Genomic DNA, 27,342 nt, shown 5'->3' on the forward strand with positions numbered 1-27,342 from the left:
CATTCACAAGGTTGAGAGATTTGTTATTGATAGACCTCCACTAAAGAAAACTCTAAAGGATATTTTTCATGTAAAGAAGAAAATGATCATGAAGGAAATGTGGGAAAAAATAAAGAGCACCCAAAGTGGTAAATATGTGGGTAAAATAAAATAAATATATAAAACAAAAGTGTTTTCTGGGGAGACATGTACACGTGTATACACACACACTTAGCATATAGATAGATACATATATTACATATATATATATATACCCCATAATACATCATTATATTTTAAAATATATGTATATACATATATATGAGCAAATTTTCTATTAAAAGATGAACTTTCAAAGACAATTTCTTAGAGAAAACCATAAAATACTACTTAAAATTTAATAGATTTTAAATGAGTTAAATAAAAAGACAAACACATTCAAGGATGGACGGGCTTAAAGCCATTTTACACGTTTCAGATGGGCAACAATTTATTAAAAAAAAATAACAGATAAGTCCTAGTGAATATGTGGGAAAATGTAAACTTTTTCTCAAACTGCTCATGAGAGTGTAAAATGGTACAATTTTTAAAAACTTTAATATTTAGTCAAGTTGAAAAACTTCTATATCAATCAGAACCCAGCTAGGAGACAGAAGCCATACCAGTTATTTTAATAGAATTTATTATAAAAAAATTTTAACTAGTTATGAAGTTACTAACCACATAACTTAAAAGCAAAAAGAACATTAAAATTCTCATGGACTCAGCAACTGCAGAAAGCAGTGGGGCTAGGGTAAAAAGGGAAGAAGTTGGAATTACTAAAAATAGAAGGTTGTAAGTGGGGTCACATGTGACTGAGATTCATAGTTCTAAGGAGGTGGCACTACCCAGATGTTGCAAGTGCCTCTGAGGGGATGCAGTACCATAGAGCTGTTAGTACTGGGAAAGTGCAAACTGGATTAAACTGCTGCTATGAGGATGTGCTGCTGCCCAAGTGAAGAAGCAATGCTGGGCTGATACTCAGATAAACAGGGAGCCAACTGGAATTGAAATAAAAAAAAGAGCAAGTCCCTTCTTCCTTCCATAGGCTCAACATTTATATTTCATATCTCTTATTGGCAAGACCCAACAGAGAATAGCAGCTGGCAAGACAGGAATGTGTTCTATAGAGTCATGGCTCCAGCGTCACAAAGTCCCAGTATAGAAGGGCAGGTTTGGAACTGGGGCACAATAGATTAATAACTGGCATACTGCCTACACCCTATGACCCATCATTGCCATTTCTAGATTTAAATACTAAACACAGAAATGATACAAATGCCTTTCACTAGGGGAATGGAGAGATAAATAAATAAACCAGAGCTATATTTACCAACATGGATAGATCTTGGAAAGGTAACATTTCATGAAAAAAAGCAAGCTGCATAAACAAAAATAGTGTAATACTACTGATGTAAAGTTTTTAAAATATAGCATTATATATTGGAGACTTCATATTATACAGAAAAAACTTAGGGTAGATTAAAATTTTCAATGTTGAAAATGAAATCTTCACTTTAGAGGAAAGTACAGGAGAATATTATCACCTTGAAACTGATAACATAAAAACATAAAACCTAGGCAGAAGAAAAGAGTTAACAAAATTAAAGAACCAGTCACAGACTGAGAGGAGATATCTGAAACACAAATGACTGAAAAGGGATTTTTATGTTCTCATTTTTTTTTAAAGAACAAGGAAAACAACATTTAAACCAAGAAGTAAAAGACAGCCTATTAGAAAACAATGAGCAAAGGATATGAACAGTCATTGCACAGAAGAAATATAACAATGACCAGTCAACAGGTAAGCTGATTCTCAACCACTAATTATGGAAATCCAAATGAAATGAAAACAACAATGAGCCACTCCCTAAGGGGATCAGGACAATTTTCACACCAAGGCAGGAGCCATATTGTTACAGGTATACTCTGTGTGCCCCAGTAATCAGATGGCCCAAAGGGCTTGATCAAATGGTGAGGGGAGTCTTCTTAGAGAAGCTTTCTCCACAGTACAAGGCAAGGGCTGGCCTAAGTGAGTTCTCTGATGTTCTGTGAGGTGTGCCTTCTGCCAGAAAGCTTTCCCACATTCTTGGCATTCAAAGGGTCTCTCCTGTGTTAATGAGGCATACTTTCACAGAGAAGGCATTTCTTCATTCACAAAGTTTCTCTCCTGTGTGAGTTCTCTGGTGTTGACAAAGGGATTTCTTCATACTGAAGATTTTTCCACATTCACTACATTCATAGGGTTTTTCTCCTGAATGCATTCTCTGATGTTCAATGAGGCGTGCTTTGACGTAGAAAGCATTACCACATTTGTTACATTCATAAGGTTTCTCTCCTGTGTGAATTCGCTGATGTATTCCAAGAGATGAATGCACACTGAAAGATTTCCCACATTCATTACACTGGTAGGGTTTTTCACCCGTATGAATTCTCTGGTGATTATTGAGAGTCATCTTCAATCTGAAAAATTTTCCACATTCACCACATTTATAGGGTTTCTCACCTGTATGAATTCTTTGATGTTGGTTTAGGGATTTTTTTGCACCAAAGTTTTTCCCACAAGCACCACATTCATAGGGTTTCTCCCCTGTGTGAGTTCGCTCATGTTGAGTAAGAGATATCTTAACACGAAATGTTTTCCCACATTTGCCACATTCATAGGGTTTCTCCCCTGTGTGAGTTCTCTGATGAATCATGAGGGTTGCCTTCTCAGAAAAGGTTTTCCCACACTCAGTACATTCATAGGGTCTCTCTCCTGTGTGTGTTCTCTGATGTAGAATGAGTTGTGACTTCCTGCCAAAAGATTTTCCACATTCATCACATTCAAAGGGCTTCTCTCCTGTGTGAGTTTTCTGATGAGCAATGAGGTATGATCTTGCACTAAAGGTTTTTGCACATTCACCACATTTATAGGGTCTCTCCCCCGTGTGTATTCTCAGATGTTCAATAAGGTTTGATTTCCTGCAGTAAGTTTTCCCACATTCATTACATTCAAAGTTTCTCTCTCCTGTGTGTGTTCTTTTGTGTCCAACAAAGCTCATTCTCTTGTAGAAGGCTTTCTGATATTTGACAGTTTGATCCAAAGTTTGAATTTTCCGACGCTGAAGGTCATTATCATGCCTGAGCGAATTACCCCAAACAGAACTGTTGGCACCTGGCAGTGAAAAAGAGCCTTTAAAAATAAATCAGATCATATCACTCTCACTCAAAACCCAACATAGGCTTTCCCTTGTCACAGTATAAAGCTTAACAAAGCCTATAAAAACTCTACATAATTTAGTCCCCAGCTAACTCTCAGATCTGTGGAGAATTCTGAAAGAGATGGGAATACCAGACCACTTGACCTGCCTCTTGAGAAATCTGTATGCAGGTCAGGAAGCAATGGTTAGAACTGGACATGGAACAACAGACTGGTTCCAAATAGGAAAAGGAATACGTCAAGGCTGTATATTGTCACCCTGCTTATTTAACTTATATACAGAGTACATCATGAGAAATGCTGGGCTGGAGGAAGCACAGGATGGAATCAAGATTGCCGGGAGAAATATCAATAACCTCAGATATGCAGATGACACCACCCTTATGGCAGAAAGTGAAGAAGAACTAAAGAGCCTCTTGATGAAAGTGAAAGTGGAGAGTGAAAAAGTTGGCTTTAAAGCTCAACATTCAGAAAACGAAGATCATGGCATCTGGTCCCGTCACTTCATGGCAAATAGATGGGAAAACAGCGCAAACAGTGTCAGACTTTATTTTTCTGGGCTCCAAAATCACTGCAGATGGTGATTGCAGCCATGAAATTAATAAGACGCTTACTCCTTGGAAGGAAAGTTATGACCAACCTAGACAGCATATTAAAAAGCAGAGACATTACTTTGCCAACAAAGGTCTGTCTAGTCAAGGCTATGGTTTTTTCAGTGGTCATGTATGGATGTGAGAATTTGAACTATAAAGAAAGCTGAGCACCGAAGAATTGATGCTTTTGAACTGTGGTATTGGAGAAGACTCTTGAGAGTCCCTTGGACTGCAAGGAGATCCAACCAGGCCATCCCAAAGGAGATCAGTCCTGGGTGTTCATTGGTAGGACTGATTTTGAAGCTGAAACTCCAATACTTTGGCCACCTGATGCGAACAGCTGACTCATTGGAAAAGACCCTGATGCTGGGAAAGATTGAGGGCAGGGGGAGAAGGGGACGACAGAGGATGAGATAGTTGGATGGCATCATTGACTTGATGGACATGGGTTTGAGTGAACTCCGGGAGATGGTGATGGACAGGAAGGCCTGGCGTGCTGCAGTTTATGGGGTCACAAAGAGTTGGACATGACTGAGCGACTGAACTGAACTGTCAGATATCACTTCCTAGCACTCTCACTACCCAACCTTGATCCACACCAGCATCTTTGCTATATACCCCTGAGGTATATATCCCTCAGACTAGGCTTGGCACCATCTATTCTCTCTGCTTAGAATACTACTAAAATCTACATGGCTCTGTCTCACTTCACTGGTGTTGGTGTACTAATGTTAACTTCCCCAAAGAGTCTTCCCTGACCACATTCTCCAAAAGCACAAACCATCACTGTCTACTCTTCTTATCTTGAACGGATTTTCTTTTTTCCACCAAACATCATGTATTCATTTGTTTCTGGTCTCTTTTCCTCATTAGACTGCAAGCTCCAAGAGAACAGAGATATTACTTTATTCACTATTGGACCCCCCTACCTAGAAGGTGACCAGCATATAGTTGACCCTCATTTAAGATTTGGTAGATGACTAAATGAATGTATGAATGAGTGCTTGACAACAGAAGGCATCCAAGACAATGGAGGGAAGGAAGACAATTGAGAATACTAAAGAGAAACAGACTAGCTAAGAATAAATATCTAAGCTGAGGCAGGCAGGGAAAGACAAGAGTGGTAAATAACTACAAAAATCAAGATAAAATAGGAGAGAGCACTTAAGTGTGAGCATGATGTGGGGACGTAGGATTTAGGTATCTAAAGCATATAGACCTTCTGTCCTCCAGTCATTTTCAAAGAGCAAGGGCCTCTGAAAAGAGATTCCTGAAAAATACTACCCAAACATAACCTTTGATTTGAATTCCTGAAGTCTTATTTCTCCTACTTTTCATATGTTGAGTTGTTGCTCACTCACCTGTGTAACCATGGTCTGAGGATTCCTCCTCTAATATCCACAGTTCTTCCCCTCGCTCCAACTTGAAGATCATCTCTGGTTTGGCCACGCAGAGGCCTGTTAATGGGAAATGGCACAGGATGTGGGCCAGATTGCCTGAGCTTTAGGGCCTCTGATGGAGGAGAAAGGTGCATCTTCATCAACTGCACAAGGAAGGCTACACACTGAAACCTTTCACTGGGGGAAGTGAGAACACACACACTCTTCCTGGTGCTCCAAACTGATAAATTATCTATGACCCCTTGAATCTAGAACTGAAGTATCACTGAACTCTACAAAGGCTGCCCAGGTTATAGCAACCAAGAAAGGAAAAACATGCTACCAGGAGTTAGGTGGACAATATCCTCACCCACAGAAGCCAGGTTGCTGTAGTTCTCCAGCATCACATCCCTGTGCATGGTCCTCTGGGCAAGATCCAGTCTGTGCCACTCCTGTCGGGTAAAATCCACAGCCACATCTTCGAATGACACGGATCCCTGTAACAACAATCTGCGATGATCAGGATAGAACACCTGGAAAAGATATGTGGGAACTAATTCTTCCAGTAGAGCACTTTTGAAAGTTGACTAGAAAAAGCTTCACTGGTGTCAACTGGAAAAAATGTACAACGTGAGAGTTGTGAGTTAAGTTTTATTTAGGGCAAAATGAGAACTATAGCTTGGGAGACAGCATTTCAGATAGCTCTTAGGAACTGCTCTGACAAGGAAAGGGGAGGTCAATATATATGTGATTTTGGTGAAGGGGGTACATGCAATCAAGCACACATCTCGGTAGAAGATTGCTGCTAGTCACAAGAGGCAGATGTCTCTGTTAACGATCTTAGTACTTTTCTAGATATGAGAAGATACAAGAAACTGGGTTCAGAACATTTTCTCCTGAAAATATCTATCTGAAGGTCTGCTCTACCAGTTTTTTCCAGAGCACAGAGTGTCTCATTCCTGATCTCTGCCCTCAACTCCTTTCAGGGTATGCTAAAGGTCAGTGACTCCAGTGGCTAGTGACCTAATCCTTATAGAGGCAAAGAACAAGTGACAATCTTTAGCTGGCACTGGAAACCTGACTCTGTCTTGCTTGATACTATCCTTTGGGAGAGAAAAACCTAGAACGGTCCTGCTAGTGTATTAACTTTTCAGTTCATGGAGAAAAGACCACTGACTGCTGAGTTAACACTGTGTCTAGGCCTGTCCTAATTGCTGAGGAAATAAAGAGAGTGCCTGCTCTCAAGGAGCTCATACTCCAGTAAAGAGACTTACATAGGTATGCATTGTTTTACAGCACTTTGCTTTATTGTGCTTCAGAGATACCATGTTTTTTCACAAATTGAAGGTTTGTGGGGACCCTCCACTGTCCAGATGGTGGTTAGCCTTCTCTAGCAAGAGTATTTTTTAATTAAGGTATGTACATTGTTTCTTTAGACATGTTATTGCACACTTAATAGACTACAGTATAATGTCGGTGTGACTTTTATATGCACTGGGAAACCAAAAAATTCACGTGACTCACTTTATTGCGATATTTGTTTTATTGCAGTGGTCTGGAAACAAACCTGTAGTATCTCAAAGGTATGCCTGTATATGAACACACCCCTGCTATGAGATGTTACAGGAGCTATGATGGACATGGGTACAAGGTGCAATGGGCTTTTACAAGGGATGGAATAAGATTACACCTTGTGTTAACAGACTGAACTTCACTTGGGGAGGCAGAGCTTTGAATCCTTAAACAAGAATATAATCTTCCTCACAGATATGGGGCAGTAACATGAAAAACAAGGCAGGAAGACACAAAACATGCAAGATGAGTTAAGAGAACTACATATAGCACAGTATGACAGGAAAATAGTGCTTTGGACAGTGATGAGATAAAGGGTTACAGAAACATTCAGGGGCAGGCAGTGGAGGGATTTCCAACTTTTTTTTTTTCTAAAGATCATCAATCTCCAAAATACTTGACTATACAATCAGAATATTTTCTGACCTTCCCACAATATATTTACATTTATAAATTACACAGAAGTACTGTCAAGTAAGAGAAAGGGAGAGAATATTACTCCTAGGATAACAGCATGAGCAGCTGAGTTGAGGCTGGTGCCATATATGGTGGTGGTGGTTTAGTCGCTAAGTGGTGTCTGACTCTTGCAACCCCATGGACTGTAGCCCTAGCCTTCCAGGCTCCTCTGTCCTTGGGATTTCCCAGGCAGTAATACTGAAGTGGTTTGCCATTTCCTTCTCCAGGGGATCTTCCCAAGCCAGGGATTGAATCCACTTTGGTGCATTGCAGGGGCCTCCCTGGTGGCGCTGGTGGTAAAGAACCCACCTGCCAATGCAGGAGATATAAGAGATGCTGGTTTGATCACTGGGATGGGAAGATCCCCTGGAGGAGGACATGACAACCCACTCCAGTATTCATGCCTGGAGCATCCCATGGACAGAGGAGCCTGGGAGTCTATGGTTCATAGGGTCACGAAGAGTGGAACACAAATGAAGTGACTTAGCACGCATGCATGCTCCTGCACTGCAGGCGGTCTCCTGCACTGCAGGCAGATTCTTTACTGCTGAGCCACTAGGGAAGCCCCGGTGCCACGGTACTAAGATTAGCAAAAAAGGAACACAATGGGCTAGCAGAGGGGGAGAGTGAGATCAATCTTGGACCTGAGCTGGAGTGTTTATGTCACATACTGATAGAGACGTCCAGCTGGCAGATTAATATATGATGCTGGAGCTCTGAGAGAAGGCTAGGACAGACCAAGGATTGAGAGGCAATAGCATTTCAGTACCAGCTGAAGCCACCATAATAAACTGGATGGCTAAGAGAACACAGAGCTTGAAAGAGGCATCAAGTGCACGGTCAGTGGGTATACCAACATGACATGAAGATTGAAAAGGAGTTGGGGGGCTCCTGTGGGACAGAGAAAACCTCTCGTTTCTTTGTCATGCAGTCCTGTTCCAAAGTAAATCCCAGTACCAAAGCTGCAATCTTGCAGTAGCAGGCCCCTCAGACTCTAAGGGAGAAGAATCTCTTCTTTGGGCAGAGGACTAATGTTCTGAAGAGCTTTAGAAGGATCCCCATTGCCTTTTTTATAACCTATCACAACTTGGACCCAAGGGCAAACCTAGTTGTAGAAAGTGAATGCCAGGGTAGAGGTGAAAGCCCTAACTGTCCAACTAGAGGAAGGGGAAGCCCTGGGAACAGAGGTGTGGGGAAGACTGCCCTAATAATATAGCTTCAAAATACATGAAGCAAAACTAAAAAAATCTGGAAAAAAAATAGGACAATCCACAAACATGGCTGCCAACCTTTATCACCTCTCTTAGTGATTAAAGGAACTAACTAGTATACAAAAAAAAAAAAAATCAACAATGATATAGAAAACTGAATGCTACCAATCAACCAATTGATTTTGTAAAACATTTCACTCAAAATTGAGAGATTAACTGTTTCTTCTAGAACACATGAAATGTTCACCAAGTTTATGATCCATATCCAGGATCATAAAACAAATCCAAAAACAATCAAAGGGTCCACTGGGTACCAAGGGAAATTGACATGGAACAATCAACTCTGAGATATATCCTAATTAAAACTATTAGAATTTAAAGACAAAGAAAAAAATTCCTCAGGGCCTCCAGGCAAAAAAAAATTAGATTGGCATCAATTTCTCAAAAACAACATACAAAGCAAGGCAATACAGTAGTTTCAAGAAACTTAAGAAAATACAAATTAAGGAAATTATATCCAGCCAAAGATATAAGGACGACAGAGAAACCCTTCAAATATCAAGGGTTTTAGGAAAAGTTGTAAATATGCCAGAATATGTGTGCCCTTCATAAGGAATTTGCTAGAGCTGCACTAATATGGTAGCTACATACCATATGTGGCTATTTAAATTTTGATTAATTAAAGTGGTAGAAAATTTAAAATTCAGCTCTTCAGTCACACTAGGCACATTTCCAGTGCTCAGTAGCCACATGTGGCTGGTTACAGTATTAGACAGCACAGATACAGAATATTCCCATCACTACAGGAAGTTTTATTGTATACCACAAGCTGGAATCAAGATTGCCCAGAGAAATATCAGATATGCAGATGACACCACCCTTATGGCAGAAAGTGAAGAGGAACTAAAAAGCCTCTTGATGAAAGTGAAAGAGGAGAGTGAAAAAGTTGGCTTAAAGCTCAACATTCAGAAAACTAAGATCATGGCATCTGGTCCCATCACTTCATGGGAGATAGATGGGGAAACAGTGGAAACAGTGTCAGACTTAATTTTTCTGGGCTCCAAAATCACTGCAGATGGTGACTGCAGCCATGAAATTAAAAGATGCTTACTCCTTGGAAGGAAAGTTATGACCAACCTAGATAGCATATCCAAAAGCAGAGACATTACTTTGCCAACAAAGGTCCATCTAGTCAAGGCTATGGTTTTTCCTGTGGTCATGTATGGATGTGAGAGTTGAACTGTGAAGAAAGCTGAGTGCTGAAGAATTGATGCTTTTGAACTGTGGTGTTGGAGAAGACTCTTGAGAATCCCTTGGACTGCAAGGAGATCCAACCAGTCCATTCTGAAGATCAGCCCTGGGATTTCTTTGGAAGGAATGATGCTAAAGCTGAAACTCCAGTACTTTGGCCACCTCATGCGAAGAGTTGATTCATTGGAAAAGACTCTGCTGCTGGGAGGGATTGGGGGCAGGAGGAGAAGGGGACGACAGAGGATGAGATGGCTGGATGGCATCACCGACTTGGTGGATGTGAGTTTGAGTGAACTCCGGAGTTGGTGATGGACAGGGAGGCCTGGCATGCTGCAATTCATGGGGTCGCAGAGTCGGACACAATTGAGCAACTGAACTGAACTGATACTAAACAAACAGGGCTTCCCCGATAGCTCAGTTGGTAAAGAATCCACCTGCGATGCAGGAAACCCCAGTTCGATCCCTGGGTTGGGAAGATCCCCTGGAGAAGGGAAAGGCTATCCACTCCAGTATTCTGGCCTGAAGAATTCCACAGGATTGCAAAGAGTTGGACATGACTGAGCAACTTTTTTAATATATATACACTAAATAGTGAGCTTTAACCAAAACAATGAATGGGAAAATTTTGGCAAAAGGACTGACAGTAAGTATTTCATATATTTAACTGCAAAGCTAAGACTAAAAAATAATTTTAAAATGCAACTAAAACTGAACAAGATCATTGACTATTGTATAGGACACAGATGGGAGACAAATTAGATAGTAAAAGATTAATAAAGAAAAAAAGTAAAAGGGAGGGGATATATGTATACTAATAGCTGATTAACGTTGTTGTATAGCAGAAACAACACAACACTGTAAAGCAATTATCCTCCAATTAAAAATAAATTTTAAAAAAGAAAAAAAAAAAGGTAAACTGGTATAGCCATTATGGAGAACAATGCAAAGGTTCCTCAATTAAACTAGAACTACCATATGATCCATCAGTCCCACTTCTGGGAATATATCCGAAGGAAAGGAAATCACTATCCCGAATATTCATTGCAGCATTATTTGCAATAGCCAAGATATAGAAACAACATACATAAGTGTCCATCAACAGATGAATGGATAAAGATCTGGTATATAAACAATGGAATATTATTCAGTCATGAAAAAGAAGTAAACCCTGCCATTTGCAACAACAGGGATGAACCTGAAAGACATTACAAGTGAAATAAGTTAGACAGAAAGACAAATACTGAATGATCTCACTAATACGTGGAATCTAAAAAAAAAGTCAAACTCAGAAGCAAAGAGAGAATGGTGGTCACCAAGGGTGTGGGGGAAAGGGGAGAGATATTGGTCAAAGAGACAAAGTTACATTTATGGAGAATAAATAAAGTTACATTTATGGACAATAAATAAAGTCTAGAGATCTAATATACAAGCATGATGACTATACTTAATAATATTCTACTGAACAATGGAAATATGCTAAGAGAGCAAATTTCAGATGTACTCATCACACACAAAAAATTGTAACTGTAGTGAGATGATAAGTTAATTAAACTCAGTAATCATTTCACTATGTATATGCATAGCAAATCATGTTGTACATCTTAAATATATCAGATCAGATCAGATCAGATCAGATCAGATGAGTAGCTCAGTCGTGTCCGACTCTTTGCGACCCCATGAATGGCAGCACACCAGGCCTCCCTGTCCATCACCAACTCCCGGAGTTCACTGAGACTCACATCCATCGAGTCAGTGATGCCATCCAGCCATCTCATCCTCTGTCGTCCCCTTCTCCTCCTGCCCCCAATCCCTCCCAGCAGCAGAGTCTTTTCCAATGAGTCAACTCTTCGCATGAGGTGGCCAAAGTACTGGAGTTTCAGCTTTAGCATCATTCCTTCCAAAGAAATCCCAGGGCTGATCTCCTTCAGAATGGACTGGTTGGATCTCCTTGCAGTCCAAGGGACTCTCAAGAGTCTTCTCCAACACCACAGTTCAAAGGCATCAATTCTTCGGCACTCAGCCTTCTTCACAGTCCAACTCTCACATCCATACATGACCACAGGAAAAACCATAGCCTTGACTAGACGGACCTTTGTTGGCAAAGTAATGTCTCTGCTTTTGGATATGCTATCTAGGTTGGTCATAACTTTCCTTCCAAGGAGTAAGCATCTTTTAATTTCATGGCTGCAGTCACCATCTGCAGTGATTTTGGAGCCCAGAAAAATTAAGTCTGACACTGTTTCCACTGTTTCCCCATCTATCTCCCATGAAGTGATGGGACCGGATGCCATGATCTTAGTTTTCTGAATGTTGAGCTTTAAGCCAACTTTTTCACTCTCCACTTTCACTTTCATCAAGAGGCTCTTTACCAAATGAAAATGATATAAAAGCAGGGATTGAAATCCTGATACCAGACAAAGCAGAATTCCAAAAGCAATTATATGAGATAAAGGAGGATACTTTGTAATGTTAAAAGCCCTGTTCACAACAAAGATATAAAAATAAAGATATTTGTAAATTTCTAGATGCTCAGGCCTATGGGCAGAGCTGCTGGCCAGGCTGCCCCACCTATTTAATTGTGGGGCTGAGTGGGGAGCATGTGGCTTCTGCCCTATTGCAAGTCATCTCATCTGTTGGCACCAGAGGTGTACCACAGCAGTGACTCAGTCACCTAGGTCATATCCCGATTTCCAGGCCTTTTCTAGCCTAAGCAGTAATCACTCTCCCCCTTTCTATTACCTGTGCCATCAACTAGGAGAATGTGACTGTGTTAACGGCTCAGATTTCTCTAATCCAAACTCTTACCATTCGTCCTTGGTAAGCAAGGGTGTCTGGCATCTGTTGGTGGGCTTCCTTGAGTTCTGCCCAATTGCCATGTCCAAGCCAGGAGGACTAAAACATCTGCTTGAATGTGCTGTGGATAGTGCTCCTAGGCTCCTTGGGGCCCCTTTTCAGACTAAGACGCTTATTGGCCCCAGGACCTCATGAATCAAGCAAAGCCAAAACAGACACAAATTAGCAAGAGAGAAAAAGGAACATTCTGGGAAGGAAGTTGATAATGATGTATAGAAATGGAATTCTCTGTCCTGGGCTCTCACGAAAGGAAGCCTAGTTGCTCAGGGGACTTTTGGGGCAACACCTTCTGGAAAGGCCTTATTACATCCATGGGAAATTCATGGGGGTCAGGGAGGCTTAGATTTCTGCTATAATTTTTGCCCCTCATTAATCAGTGAGGACTTGGGCAAATCCATTCTCCTTGTGAGTCTCAGTTTCCCCAATAATAATATATGGGTGGCATGGGCGTACATTAGGCTTCCCTGATGGCTCAGCGGTAAAGAATCTTCCTGCAATGCAGGAGATGAGAGTTCGATCCCTGGGTCGGAAAGATCTCCTGGGGGAGGAAACGGTAACCTACTCCGGTGTTCTTGCCTGGAGAATCCCCATGGACAGAGGAATCTGGCGGGCTACAGTCCAAAGTGTTGCAAAGAGTTGGACATGACTGAGTGACTAAGCACACACACACAGCACATGGGCATAGATTTGACTAGACTAGTTTCCATATGTAAGAGAGAAGACTGGGCTAGGAGTGACCTATGGAATTTTGTCAACTACCTAAGTCCAGCACGCCCCACCCTATTCTAATTCAGTTGGACTTGGGGGGAGTTCTGTTGTGGTTCCCAGCATGACTGATGTATTAGACCTCTTCCTGTTCTACTGTGACTAATGGCTACGTTCGCTGTGACCCCCTGGGGAGTCCTTAGCAATACTGGAGAGAGCCATTGGTGGAGGGAGTCTCTAAAGACCTTTCTTAGATCATCAAGAAAACTGCCTTGGTCAGCTCCAGTGCTATTCTCTGGTCTGCTTGGGCGCTGGGGTTGTGCATAGTGAATGGCCCTTCTTTGTTCCTCATTTCTGTTTAGAGTAGATGGAAATCTGATAGACAAGAGACATTTGTGCAAGTCTTTTGGAGGATGCTGTAGACAAGCTGCTAGCTCTGTACTGCCTCTACCCTGACTGGATTCTGGGCCCCAGTGACCGTGTTCCTCTTCTCTCTGGATAATTCCTAGACTTTGGCCTGTATGACTTTTGCAGGCCAGACCTAGCCAATAGGAACAAGTGGCCTGAGGTAGCACTTTCTAGTCTGCAAATTCCTTCTATCTCCATTATTTTCTAAAAGGCCCCTGAAGCAGTTGGGCAGAATGGATGAATTTATCCCAACTTTACAGATAAGGACATGGAGGCAGTGAGAAGTGAAATGACTTGCTCATGGTGATCTAGAACATTGACTGCAAGTCAGTATGGGTAAGAGGATGGGCAGGCTGGGGTGAAAGATGTGGTGTAACAGAATACTACTAATAATTTTCCAAACACAAAATAAATAACATAATTGATATATGCCAGGCACTAGACACTTTAACTGCATTATCTTGTGTAATGCTTATCTTAACTGTATGAGGTTGACATTATTGTATCTGCATTTTCAGATAAGAAACCAGAGCCTCAGAAAGGTTAAGACTCTTGCCAAAATTCACACAACCAGGTCATTAGACTTCAAATCTCTTGCTTTTTCTGTTGCACTTGGAGTGAAGCTGCTGTTTTGATGTACGTTGGGGTGCTAGGAGTTGAATCTCAGCAGCAGACCCAAAGTCAGAGCATGCTAAAGCTAAATTGGACCTCTGGCTGCCTCTTTATCCTACTGAGCCCAGCCAAGCTTCCCAGCTCCAAGCCCAGGTCAGAGGCCCTTGTGAGCCCAGGGAGCAACTACTTTCCCCCATTCCCACCTCTAGCCTTGGATCTCTGGGAATTGTTCCCAGCCAGGTGAGCCTATCCCTTCTCCTATTTAAACCTGCTAATAAGCAGCCTGGGGGGAAAAAGTTAACTAGCAGAGTGAATCAATAGATGTGAGCTTGGAGAACTGGGGTCTGGCCACTCAGACCTTCACCATCAATTGGAGCATTTCCCTCATGAACAGTTAATTGCAAATCATTTAACAGTCACAGTGAGAAACAGTCTCGTTTTCTGGAAGAATAATTGCTGTCTGATGAGCTCTTGAAGGCTACTCTCCTCTGTTCCTTCAGTTTCTCTCCTGCTTTTCCACTTCCTCCCTCTCGACGCCAGAACATATTTTCTCTCAGCCCATGGAGAACCTCATGAGATTTCCAATGGGCTCCTATGTAGAACCCAGTGCCAACAGGAAGTGGATGCTCTGTCTGTCCACAAATGCTGTGATTAAAATTAATATTTATGTCCTTCAAGAGGCAGAAAATGGAATGGACATCCATGTCCATCCACAAACTCAGATGTGGGTGAGCAAGAAAATAGTCTTTGTTTTATTTAAAGTAACTGAAGTCTGACTCCAAACCTCCCATTCTAGCAGAGAAGCAGAAAATTCCATGTTTTTCATGACTGGGGACCCACTTAAGGTTGGCACTGAAATCCAAGGGGTACTTGTACTGAAATTAAGGCAAGGGCAAATAATCTCTAATCTATTCCAGTCACCACGATATCCTCATTTTCCATGCCTGCAGTGATGGAAGAGAAGCTGAGAGCCCCAAGGTCCTAGGTCCTGCCTCCCTCTGGGTACCTTAAAACCATCTCCTCCCCATCTTTGAGGCACTACCCTAAGCAGTTTTTGTGCTTCTCTACTGCCCCAGACTTAGGAGCTCTCCATTCCCACGTGGGGCTGGGAGTGGGAGGGATCCCTCTTCATTTTTTTTTTCTTTCAGGAAAAGTCCTTTTCCTTGTCCTTTATGATTATATATCAATGGTGTTTTCATACTTTTATAAAAGAGTGATGGATTCAGTGATGTCGCTTTCTACACTGTGAAATCCATCTTGCAAGAGGTATTTTAAGGGCCTGGTTACCTCCATGTAGCGGGGGTATGGGGTGTGGGGATATAGAGGGGCAGCAAACAAATAAACATGAATATTTCCAGAAATTACCCTGCCACAAAATACTGCTTTATTGAAGGAAAAAATTATTTCACTGTCCTACAATTTAGGACACCAAGATTTTAGTCCCTGTTCTACCTACACTTGATGGAAACTTCATATCTCAGAGCCTCAGGTTCTTCATCCTTAAACGAGTTGGAGAACACAGAATCTCAGACTGTGGTCCTTTCCTCACCCTTTCCTTTTTGATGCTTAAATTCTTCCTATATCATCTATCTTGCTCCTACTCACCTCCACTGCATAGATTCCTGGGGCAGTTTTAATGCCTAAGATGTCCCTATTTACGTTGAGTTGGAATAGGCCTACCTTAGTCCCTGGGAGTCACACAGATCTATTTGCTATCTACTCTCTTTGCCCCATAACAGTCCTTCCAGATCTGAAGGCAGAGATGGTATTCTTTGGTTCAACAAATGTTAAGTACCTATTCTAGGTGCTGAGGGTCCAGCAGTGAATAAGCAAGATAAAAAAAAAATCCCTCTCCCCATACCCCCCGCTTATGGGACTTACTTTTTTCTTACTTTTTTATTGGCAGATAATGAAGCAAAATAAATAAAGTTATCATATGTCAGATGGTGATAGGTACAATGGAGGGAAAGAAAGGAAAGACAGGAGGTTCCAATTTAAAATAGAGTGGTCAAGAGAAGACTCACTGTGCAGGTCACATTTGAGAGAAGAACTGAAACCTCAAGCAAGGTAAGAGAAGATAATAAATACCAGGAACAACCATGAGTCCAGTGTACCTGAAGTGGAGTGAGTGAAGGGATGAGGTCACAGAGGTAATGTTGGAGTGAGGGAGATGAGAAGACTGTTGAAAAGACTTTGACTCCTGTCCTGAGTTAGAGGGGAGCAGAGAATGACACGGAGAAGGAAATGGCAACCCACTCCAGTGTTCTTTCCTAGAGAATCCCAGGGACGGGGGAGCCTGGTGGGCTGCCGTCTATGGGGTCGCACAGAGTCGGACACAACTGAAGCGACTTAGCAGCAGCAGCAGCAGCATGCACAAAGTAACACAACAAAAGCCTACATAAGCTAAAAACTACAGGGATACAAGAAGAAATGGAAGTTTTCTCTAGTGGAAGACTTTTAACATACTATTCATAGAAGTAGGCAGATTAAGTAAACAAAAAAGAAATAGGAAATGCTATAAAAGAGCTAATCAATTAAGGTGGGACTTGAGGGAGTGGGGAGGAAAGAAAGAAGGAAGGAAGGAAGGAAAGAAAGGGAGAGAGAAAGAAAGAAAACACTACATCCAGATCATACAGAATATACTTTTTCTCAGGTGTACATGGAACATTCACAAAACATGATCATATACTAGCACACAAAGAAAACAATCTTGGTAAGTTTAAAATAGAAATATGACAAATAACACTAATTATAAGCAATAAAGAAATTTAATAATTAAAAATTGACAAGCTTATTCTAAAATTAATAAAGAAATAAAACCACATGATTTAGAATAAATGAAACTATTTTGAAAAAGAAGAAAAAAGTTAGAGGACTTACATTATCTCATTTCAAGACTTATAATGCTATAGTTTTCAAAACAGTGTAGTATTTTTGTAAAGATATACATGAGACAAAATAGAATTTAGGAATAGATTCACACATATATGATCAATTGATGTCTGACAAAGGTGTCAAGAATATTCAGTGGGGAATGGATAAGCTTCTGAACAAATGTCTCTGGAATAATAAGGCAGTCACATCCAGAAAAACTTCAGAATTCCTATAATTGCCCTCTGCTCTTCCCCAGTAGTATATTGGACACCTTCCAACCTGGGGGGAGCTCATCTTCCAGTGTCATATCTTTCTGCCTTTTCATACTGTTTATGGGGTTCTTGCAGGAAGAATACTGGAGTGGTTTGCCATTTCCTCCTCCAGTGGACCATGTTCTGTCAGAATTCTTCACAATGACCCATACATTTTGGGTGGCCCTGCATGGCATGGCTCATAGCTTCATTGAGTTATGCTATCCCCTTCACCACAACAAGGCTGTGATCCATGAAGGGGAAGGATATTTACTGAATTGTTAAGACTGATTATCTCCAAAAGATGAGTTTATGAGGACTTTTCAAATTAAAATTTGTATGTTTCTATTAAGGTTGTGTTTACCAGGTTTCTCCACTGTAAAGTTACCAGTTTCCCTATGTAATAAGTGAGTAATCTGTAGGAATATAACTTGAAACTATGTAAACACTTTGTTCCTCGTTAAACTTTCATCCAATAGCCTTGGCATCCATCAGTGATTCTTTCTTGGCTCAGTTATTACTAACTACAGTGGTTGCAAAAGGTTATTTTTCTAACTCCATCATTTGTTCCATATTACTATTTGGAGTGCATGCGTGCTTAGTTGCTCAGTCGTGTCCAACTCTTTGCGACCCCATGAACTGTAGTCCACCAGGGTCCTCTGTCCATGGGATTCTCCAGGCAAGAATACTGGAGTAGGTTTCCATTTCTTTCTCCATACAATTTGGCATTGGGCCTTAAAGAAGAGCTTTCCCATCTCCCTCATTCAATCATTTATTATCAGTATGAACTCATGGTTTATCTTAGTCTCTAGCCAGGCTCAACACCCAGATGGGCACCCAAAGGCTGTATGGACATATGTAGGTAAAGAAACTTTTCTGGGACTCTTTGACATGAAAGAATAATGCACTGTGATTTCAAAATCTGTTGGTCAAGTCCTAACAAGGGCCACAGTTAGGTTAGAAGGCTACAGGGATGCAACAGTTGATGGAATTAAAGTGAAAGTTTGCAGGAAAATAGGAATATTTGAATAGATTTTAAGTGAAGTACATCTCCTTCATCTAAATGAATTCCTCAGATGGATATTATATCTGGCAGGGGAATACTTCTATCTTGTTGTTGTTCAGTCACTCAGTCATGTCCAACTCTTTGCAACCCCATAGACTATTTTTCACTATCTCCTGGAGTTTGCTCAAACTCAGGTCCATTGAGTTGATGATGCCATTCAACCATCTCATCTTCTGTCATCCCCTTTTCCTCCTGCCCTCAATCTTTCCCAGCATCATAGTCTTTTCAAATGAGTCGACTCTTTGCATCGGGTGGACAAAGTATTGGAGCTTCAGCTTCAGCATCAGTCCTTCCAATGATATTCAGGGTTGATTTCCTTTAGAATTGACTGGTTTGATCTCCTTGCCGTCCAAGGGACTCTCAAGAGTCTTCTCCAGCACCACAGTTTGAAAGCATGTATTCTTTGGCGCTCAGCTTTCTCTATAGTCCAACTCTCACATCCATACATGACTACTGAAAAAAACCATAGTTTTGACTACATGGTTTGAATTCAGGTGAATTCTTAAATAGGTTTTTAAAATATATATATACCATCAAAAACTAAAAGTGAAGTAAGTACGTACAAGCTGTTTTATTTATTTTACCATGTGCACTCAGAACCCTCCCTTTTCACCTGTGTATATCTCTATATTTGCATTTATTTTAGTTTAAGACTCAGTCATCCCTTAGTAATTGGAGTAACTAAAATAGCAAATGTAGTTGCTATTGTGTGTTCCTGGGTGGCACATGAAAAAGGTGGATGGCTCAGGGAGACTAACAGCAGACCATCACTAATTAATTAGTATCACCATAGCATCAGTAGTTCCTAATTTGGTTTCAGAGTGGAAAAACACAGAAGCTAAAGGAAACTGGTTCTCAGTGACTGATCCTACAAATGTTTTTTTCCTTTATCTCAACATAGGAAAAGAGTCAACTGCAGTTTGTTTTCATGCAAGAAGGTCCGTACTGCCAAAATGTTATTTGAATTCACCAGCTTCATAATTCAACTGTCATAATTTAGTTAGAAGGGAATATACAATGGAGAAAAGACAATCTCTTTAACAAGTGGTGCTGGGAAAACTGGTCAACCACTTGTAAAAGAATGAAACTAGAACACTTTCTAACACCATACACCAAAATAAACTCAAAATGGATTAACGATCTAAATGTAAGACCAGAAACTATAAAACTCCTAGAGGAGAACACAGGCAAAACACTCCCCGACATAAATCACAGCAGGATCCTCTATGACCCACCTCCCAGAATATTAGAAATAAAAGCAAAAATAAACAAATGGGACCTAATTAAAATTAAAAGCTTCAGCACAACAAAGGAAACTGTAAGCAAGGTGAAAAGACAGCCTTCAGAATGGGAGAAAATAATAGCAAATGAAGCAACTGACAAACAACTAATCTCGAGAATATACAAGCAACTCCTGCAGCTCAATTCCAGAAAAATAAATGACCCAATCAAAAAATGGGCCAAAGAACTAAACAGACATTTCTCCAAAGAAGACATACAGATGGCTAACAAATGCATGAAAAGATGCTCAACATCACTCATTATCAGAGAAATGCAAATCAAAACCACAATGAGGTACCATCTCACGCCAGTCAGAACGGCTGCTATCAAAAAGTCTACAAGCAATAAATGCTGGAGAGGGTGTGGAGAAATGGGAACCCTCCTACACTGTTGGTGGGAATGCAAACTGGTACAGCCATTATGGAGAACAGTGTAGAGATTCCTTAAAAAACTGGAAATAGAACTGCCTTATGACCCAGCAATCCCACTGCTGGGCATACACACTGAGGAAACCAGAATTGAAAGAGACACATGTACCCCAATGTTCATCACAGCACTGTTTATAATAGCCAGGACATGGAAGCAACCTAGATGTCCATCAGCAGATGAATGGATAAGAAAGCTGTGGTACATATACACAATGGAGTATTACTCAGCCATAAAAAGAATACATTTGAATCAGTTCTAGTGAGGTGGATGAAACTGGAGCCTATTATACAGAGTGAAGTAAGCCAGAAAGAAAAACACCAATACAGTATACTAACGCATATATATGGAATTTAGAAAGATGGTAACGATAACCCTGTATGCAAGACAGCAAAAGAGACACAGATGTATAGAACAGTCTTTTGGACTCTGTGGGAGAGGGCGAGGGTGGGATGATTTGGGAGAATGGCATTGAAACATGTATATTATCGTATGTGAAATGAATCACCAGTCCAGGTTCGATGCACGATACAGGATGCTCGGGCTGGTGCACTGGGATGACCCAGAGGGATGGTACAGGGAGGGAGGTGGGAGGGGGGTTCAGGGTGGGGAACACGTGTACACCCATGGCAGATTCATTTTGATGTATGGCAAAACCAGTACAATATTGTAAAGTAATTAGCCTCCAATTAAAATAAACAAATTTATATTAGAAAATAATTTAGTTAGAAGGGATTTGGACTTGATGCAGGTCCCAAGTATATTTAATAATATACTACACTGATGATAACATGATGATATTAGAAACTGAAGATCAAGCTAAGATTGACTTAAATGCAATAGTGACACATACAATCAGCAGAGGTTAGTTGATAAATCCAACAAAAATCTAAGGGCCCACTTGAATGGTGAAACTCTTAGGACTACCCTGGGTAGGAGCCACACATGACATTCCACAGGAAACAAAAAATGAACTGCTATTGCCAACCTCTGCTACTAAGAAATGCAGCACCTGAGCAGGTCACTTGGGTTATGCAGGATGCATGTTCCACATGTGCAAACATTGCTAGTTCCTCTCTATCAAATGACCCCAAAGAAGGCCATATTTGTATAAGGGCCTGAAAAAAAGTAAGCTATGTCTGAATCACAAAAAGCAGTAGCTGTCTTGATGTCTTTGGGCATCCTGAACAGAATGCTGCTGACAACAGGCAAAAGTGGAATTCAAAATGGAAAACTTATATTATAAAAAGAAACACTGCTGCAATAACTCAATTCTGTCTTCTGATGGTTCTTCATTTCTTTCTTTATAAGTCAGTTCCCTGTGGATGCTCCTGGAGAAAAAGCATGGCTGTTTGCTGCACAGTCAAAAATATCAACTACATTTATGATGCACTCTCCCAGTGGAGACATTTGCACACTGCTAGAGACAGTACTTTATCCATACTTTGTCATCTCAACATTTATTAGCAATTTCTTATTCAGTAATGCTCCTCCTGCTCAGACTTCTTTGATAAATCATCAGAACCCTCAAATTGTGTACCATCTAGCAACTCAGAGAAAGACAGAACCAGCCAGAAAGGAGTGTCAGAAAAGCAGGCAGAAGACTTCAAAAAGGAAGGGATATAGATTAAGGACTCGATGACGGTCAAGATGAAAACACTTGGAATGCAAATTCCATGTGCATGGATGGACTCCCCATGACGGTGCGAGACTAGTACAATATGTGCAATAAGTATTGCACTTCTCTTACAATTTAATTCATCTGAAATTCTACTGGGATGTAGGATTACTTTATGTTTTCCAACTAATCTTTATTTTAAAGTGTCTTTAATACTGTTTAGTGGATGTGGGTTAAAACTGTCTAATTCAGAAAAGTCAACAGATAAAATAAGGAACAGGTTGTGAAGCCCTTGCATATAGCAACCAATTGTTAGAAGCCTAAAGAATCTAAAGGTCTTATATGTAAAATAGATAAACAAGGTCCTACTGTATAGCAAAGGAAACTATATTCAATATCTTATAATAATGCAATCTTGTAATGAAAAAGTATATATATATATATAAAATATATATACATGAAACTGAATCACTTTGCTATACATCAGGAACTAACACAATATTGTAAATCAACTTCAATTTTTACTTATCTATTTATGACAATAGATTTTAAAATTTTATTTATTTATTTTTGACTGTGCTTTGTGTGGGCTTTCTCTCATTGCGGTGAGCAGGGGCTACTCTTCGTTGTGGTATGTGGGCTTCTCATTGTGGTGGCTTCTCTTGTTGCAGAGCACGGGCCCTAGGCACATTGACTTCAGTAGCTGCAGCACACAGGCTCTGTAGTTGCACCTTGTGGGCTCTAGGGAACGAGCTCAGTAGTTTTGAAACATGGACTTAGTTGCTCCGCAGCATGTGGAATCTTCCCAGACCAGGGATCAAACCTATGTCCTCTGCACTTGCAGGCAAATTCTTATCCTCTGCACCACCAAGGAAGTCCTATACTTCAATTTTTTAAAAAAATGAATCTAAAGGTCTGACACAACTACCTTCCATCAGCTTTCTTATGTAGTATTTTATGCACCGAGTATCCCTGTGCACTCAGATATCATGTTTTGTTTAGAAGTATTTTGGTCAAAAATGCTTAAGCCCATACAAAGTGACTGGTATACCACTGAGTAATTTGACTCTGGGTCAGATGAGTTAATTATCCAATCAGAGGATAATTTATGCTCAGGCTTTCTCCTGCAATGCAGGAGACATGGTTTGACCCCTGATCTGGCAAGGTCCCCTGGAGAAGGCAATGGCAACCCACTCCAGTATTCTTGCCCGGGAAACCTCATGGACAGAGGAGCCTGGCAGGCTATGGTCCATGGAGTTGCAACAGTCAGACACGACTTAGTGACTAAACAACAACAATGAATAATTCTGCACTTATAACTTAGATGAAATGAAATGAAGCAATTCATAAAAAAAAAAACACAAATAAACACAAGTCATCCAATATGAAACAGATAATTTGTTGAGTAGCCCTATAACTATTAAGGAAAATTTATCCATAATTTAAAGCTCACCAAAGAATCTAAAAATAGTAGGTCTATGATATGTATTTTATAACTGATTCACTTTGCTGTACAGCAGAAACTAACACAACATTTTAAAGCAATTATACTCCAATAAAAATTTTAAAAAATAAAAAATGAAACTCAACCCCCAAAAAAGGTATCTCTGGCCAAACGGTTTCCCTGGAGAATTTTACCAAACTTTTAACAAAAAATTAACACAACTACATAATCTCTTGCAGGAAACAAAAGAGGAAATAACTCTTTCATACTCATTCTATGAGGCTAGTATTTTCCTTGGATAGGTAAAAAGAGGCCCCCAAAAGATATCCACATCCTAATCCTTGGAAGCAATCAATATCACCTTATATGGCAAAAATATAAGGGTCTTTGCAGATGTGATTAAGAATCTTCAGATAAGGAGGGTATCTTGGATTATCCATGTGGCTTCTAAATGTAACAAATATCCTTTAGGAGAGGGAGGCCAAAGAAGATCTGATGCACACAAAAAGCAGTGATGTGAAGACAGTAGAGAGAGATTTGAGGATGCTGATCATGAAAACTGAAGGGATGAAGCCACAAGCCAAGGGACAGTTGCAGCCCCCAAAAGCCGGAAGAGGCAGGGAACAGATCCCCCAGAGCCTCTGCAGGAAGTAAGCCCTGGCAACACCTTGATTTGGGCCCAGTGCACTATGCTTATTTTGGATTTCTGGCCTTCAAAACCTATGAGAGGAAAAAAAAAAAAAACTATGAGAGGATAAATTTCTACTGTTTTAAGCCACTAAGTTTGTGGTAATTTGTTGCAGCAGCCACATGAAACTAACACATTCCGTGATTACAAAATCAGATAAATATAGTACAAAAAACAAAACTACATAACAATAGCACTCATGAATATAGAGGCAAACATTCTTGACAAAATATTAGCAAAAATAATTCATTAATATATTAAAGGAATTATACACTGTGACCAACTAGGGTTTATTCCAGGGATGCAAGACAGGTTCAATATTCAAAAACCAATCCATGCATGCAATCCACCATATTAACAGGATTTTTTAAATTAAAGATATATATATATATAGATATATATATAAGTTTGATATTCTTTTTTATTTTTTAATTGAAAGATAATTGCTTTACAGAATTGTGTTAGTTTCTACCAAATATCAACATGAATCAGCCATAGGTATACATATGTCCTCTCCCTCTTGAACCTCCCTCCTATCTCCCTCCCCACCCCACCCCTTAACAGGATTTTAAAAATCACATGATCATATCAATCAATATAGAAAAAACACTTGAAGAAATACAACATTCATTCCTGCAAAAACTGGAATAGAAATAGAAATACAGAGAAACCACCTCAATTTGATAAAGAGCATCTAAAACAAAACTACAGGTAACATTATACTGGGTTGGCCAAAAAGTTCGTTTGGGTTTTTCTGTAATAAACTTTTTGACCAACCCAATACTTCATGGTAAAAGACTGAAGACCAAGAACAAGACAAGAATGTCCATTCTCATGACTCTTATTTAATATAGTGCTGGAAGTTCTAACCAGTGCAACAAGGCAAGAAATTAAAAGGCATACATAATAAAAAGGAAGAAATTAAACTTTTCCTATTTTCAGATGACAAGGTCATAGGAAGCATAGAAAACCACACAAAAACCAAGTGTATTTTTATATGTTAGCAATGAAAATGTGGACTCCAAGGCAAAAAAATATGAAACCATTGATAATTACTCATAAGTATAAAATGCTTAATTATAAATCTAACAAAACCAAAAAAGCAAGACCTAAGTACTGCAACACACTGGCAATCTTGAAAAAGAACAACACTGGAGGCATCACACTATCCAATTTCAAACTCTTGAACAATGAGGGACTGGAGTATCAATGCACTGTGCAGTTGAAAATCCATGTAGAATTTACAGTTGGTCCACTGTAAACTTGGTTCCTCCTGACCCCCAGTTTCTCTGTTTCCAGAGATTCAACTAATTGTAGATTGTGTAGTACTGTAGTATTTACTGTTGAAAATAATCCACTTATAAGTGGACCCACACAATTCAAACCTGTGTTGTTCAAGGGTCAACTGTATATTACAAAGCTACAATAATCAAAACAGTTTGGGAGAAAACTATAATTCAAAAAGATACATGCACCCCAATGTTCACTGAAGCACTACTTACAATAGCCAAGACATGAAAGCAAACTAAATATCCACTGACAGATGGATAAATAAGATGTGGTATATATACAACAGAATATTACACAGCCATGAAAAAGAATGAGATAATGTCATTTGAAACAATATGGATGGACCTAGAGGTTATCATACTAAGTGAAGTAAGCCAAAGACAAATATCCTATGATATCACTTATATGTGGAATCTAAAAAAAAAAAAAAAAAAAGATACAGGGAGTTCCCTGGTGGCCTAGTGGTTAGGACTCAGCACTTTCACTGCCATGGCCTGGGTTCAATCCCTGGTTGGGGACCTGAGATCTTCCAAGCCTTGTGGCATGGCAAAAAAAAAGATACAACTGACCTTATTTACAAAACAGAAACAGACTCAAAGACATAGAAAACAAACTTATGGTTACCAAAGAGGAAAGAGGGGAAGGGATAAATTAGGAGTTTAGGATTAAAACAGATAACCAATAAGGACCTACTGTATAGCACAGGGAACTATACTCAGTATTTTGAAATAACCTATAAGGGAAAAGAATCTGAAAAAAATTATATATATTTATATACACATGCACATATATATAACTGAATCACTGTGCTGTACACCTGAATCTAACACAATATTGTAAATCAACTGTACTTCAATTAAAAAATAAAAATTAAATAAATAAATTTAGTGAATTAAAAAAAAACAGTATGGTACTGGTATAAAAACAGACACAAACAACAACAGAATGGAATAGAGAGCCCAGAAATAAGCCCAGACATACATGGTGAATTAATTTATGACACAGAACCCAAGAATATGTAATAGGAAAAGAACAATATCTCCAAAAAATAGTGTTAGGAAAACTGGATAGCCACATGCAAAAAAATGAAACTTTAGAGCACTGTCTTACACCATACAAAAAACTAACTTGAAATGGATTAAAGAGTTAAATGTAAGACCTGAAACCATAAAAACTCCTACAATGTATGGGCAGTAAGCTCCCTGACATCATTCCTGGCAATGACTTTTTTGGATCTGACTCCAAAAGCAAAGGTAATAAAAACAAAAATAAACAAGTGGGACTACATCAAGCTAAAATTCTTCTGCACAGCAAAGGAAACTATCAACAAAATGAAAAGGCAACCTACTGAATGGGGAAAAAACATTTGCAAATCGCATAGCTGATAAGGGGTTAATATCCAAAATATATAAAGAACTCATATAACTCAACAGCAAAAAAACAAACAATACAATTTAAAAAGGGACAAAGGATCTGAATAGACATTTTTCCAAAGAAGTCATACAGATGGCCAATAGGTACATGAAAAAATGCTCAAAATCACTGATCGTCAATGAAATGCAAATCAAAACCACAGTCAGCTATCACTTCACACCTCTTAGGATGCCAAAAATTATCAAAAGGACAACAAATGACAAGCGTTGGTGAGGACACAGAGAAAAGAGAACCCTTGTGCACCGTTGGTGAGAATGCAAATTGGTGTAGTCAGTATGTGAAACAGTATGGAGATACTTCAAAAAATTAAAAATGGAACAATCATATGATCCAGCAACTCCATAACTGGGTATTTATCTGAAAAAAAAATGAAAATACTCACTTGAAAAGATACCTGTACTCCCATGTTCACTGCAGCATTATTTACAATAGGCGAGATATGGAAGCTACCTAAGTGTCCACCCAAAAGATGAATGGATAAAGAAAACATGAGATAGATATAGATATATACACATACATAATGAAATATTATTCAGCCATGAGCAAGAAGGACATCCTGCTGTTTGCAACAACTTGGATGGGCCCTGAGGGCATTATGCTAAGTGAAATAAATAGGACAGAGAATGATAAATAGTGTATGATCTCACTTATATGTGGAATCTAAAACCAAAAAAACAAAACAACCAAGCTCATAGATTTAGAGAACAGGT

At 39.7% G+C, this 27,342-nt stretch overlaps 1 protein-coding gene across 1 annotated transcript in view; it reads right to left on the minus strand.

Annotated features, from left to right (window-relative positions):
* Positions 1–1,637: 1,637 nt before the first annotated feature.
* Positions 1,638–27,342, minus strand: part of ZNF157 (zinc finger protein 157) — a 32,997-nt gene continuing 7,292 nt past the window's right edge. Inside the window, exons 3-5 of the mRNA XM_044936839.1 lie at positions 5,563–5,689; positions 5,175–5,270; positions 1,638–3,175 (exon numbers count right to left, since the gene is read on the minus strand). Of these exons, the coding sequence (XP_044792774.1) occupies positions 2,169–3,175; positions 5,175–5,270; positions 5,563–5,689 (1,230 nt within the window). The 3' untranslated portion in view covers positions 1,638–2,168. The remainder of the gene's footprint in view (positions 3,176–5,174; positions 5,271–5,562; positions 5,690–27,342) is intronic.

Source organism: Bubalus bubalis, chromosome X (assembly GCF_019923935.1).
Source record: "Bubalus bubalis isolate 160015118507 breed Murrah chromosome X, NDDB_SH_1, whole genome shotgun sequence".
Classification (NCBI taxonomy): domain Eukaryota; kingdom Metazoa; phylum Chordata; class Mammalia; order Artiodactyla; family Bovidae; genus Bubalus; species Bubalus bubalis.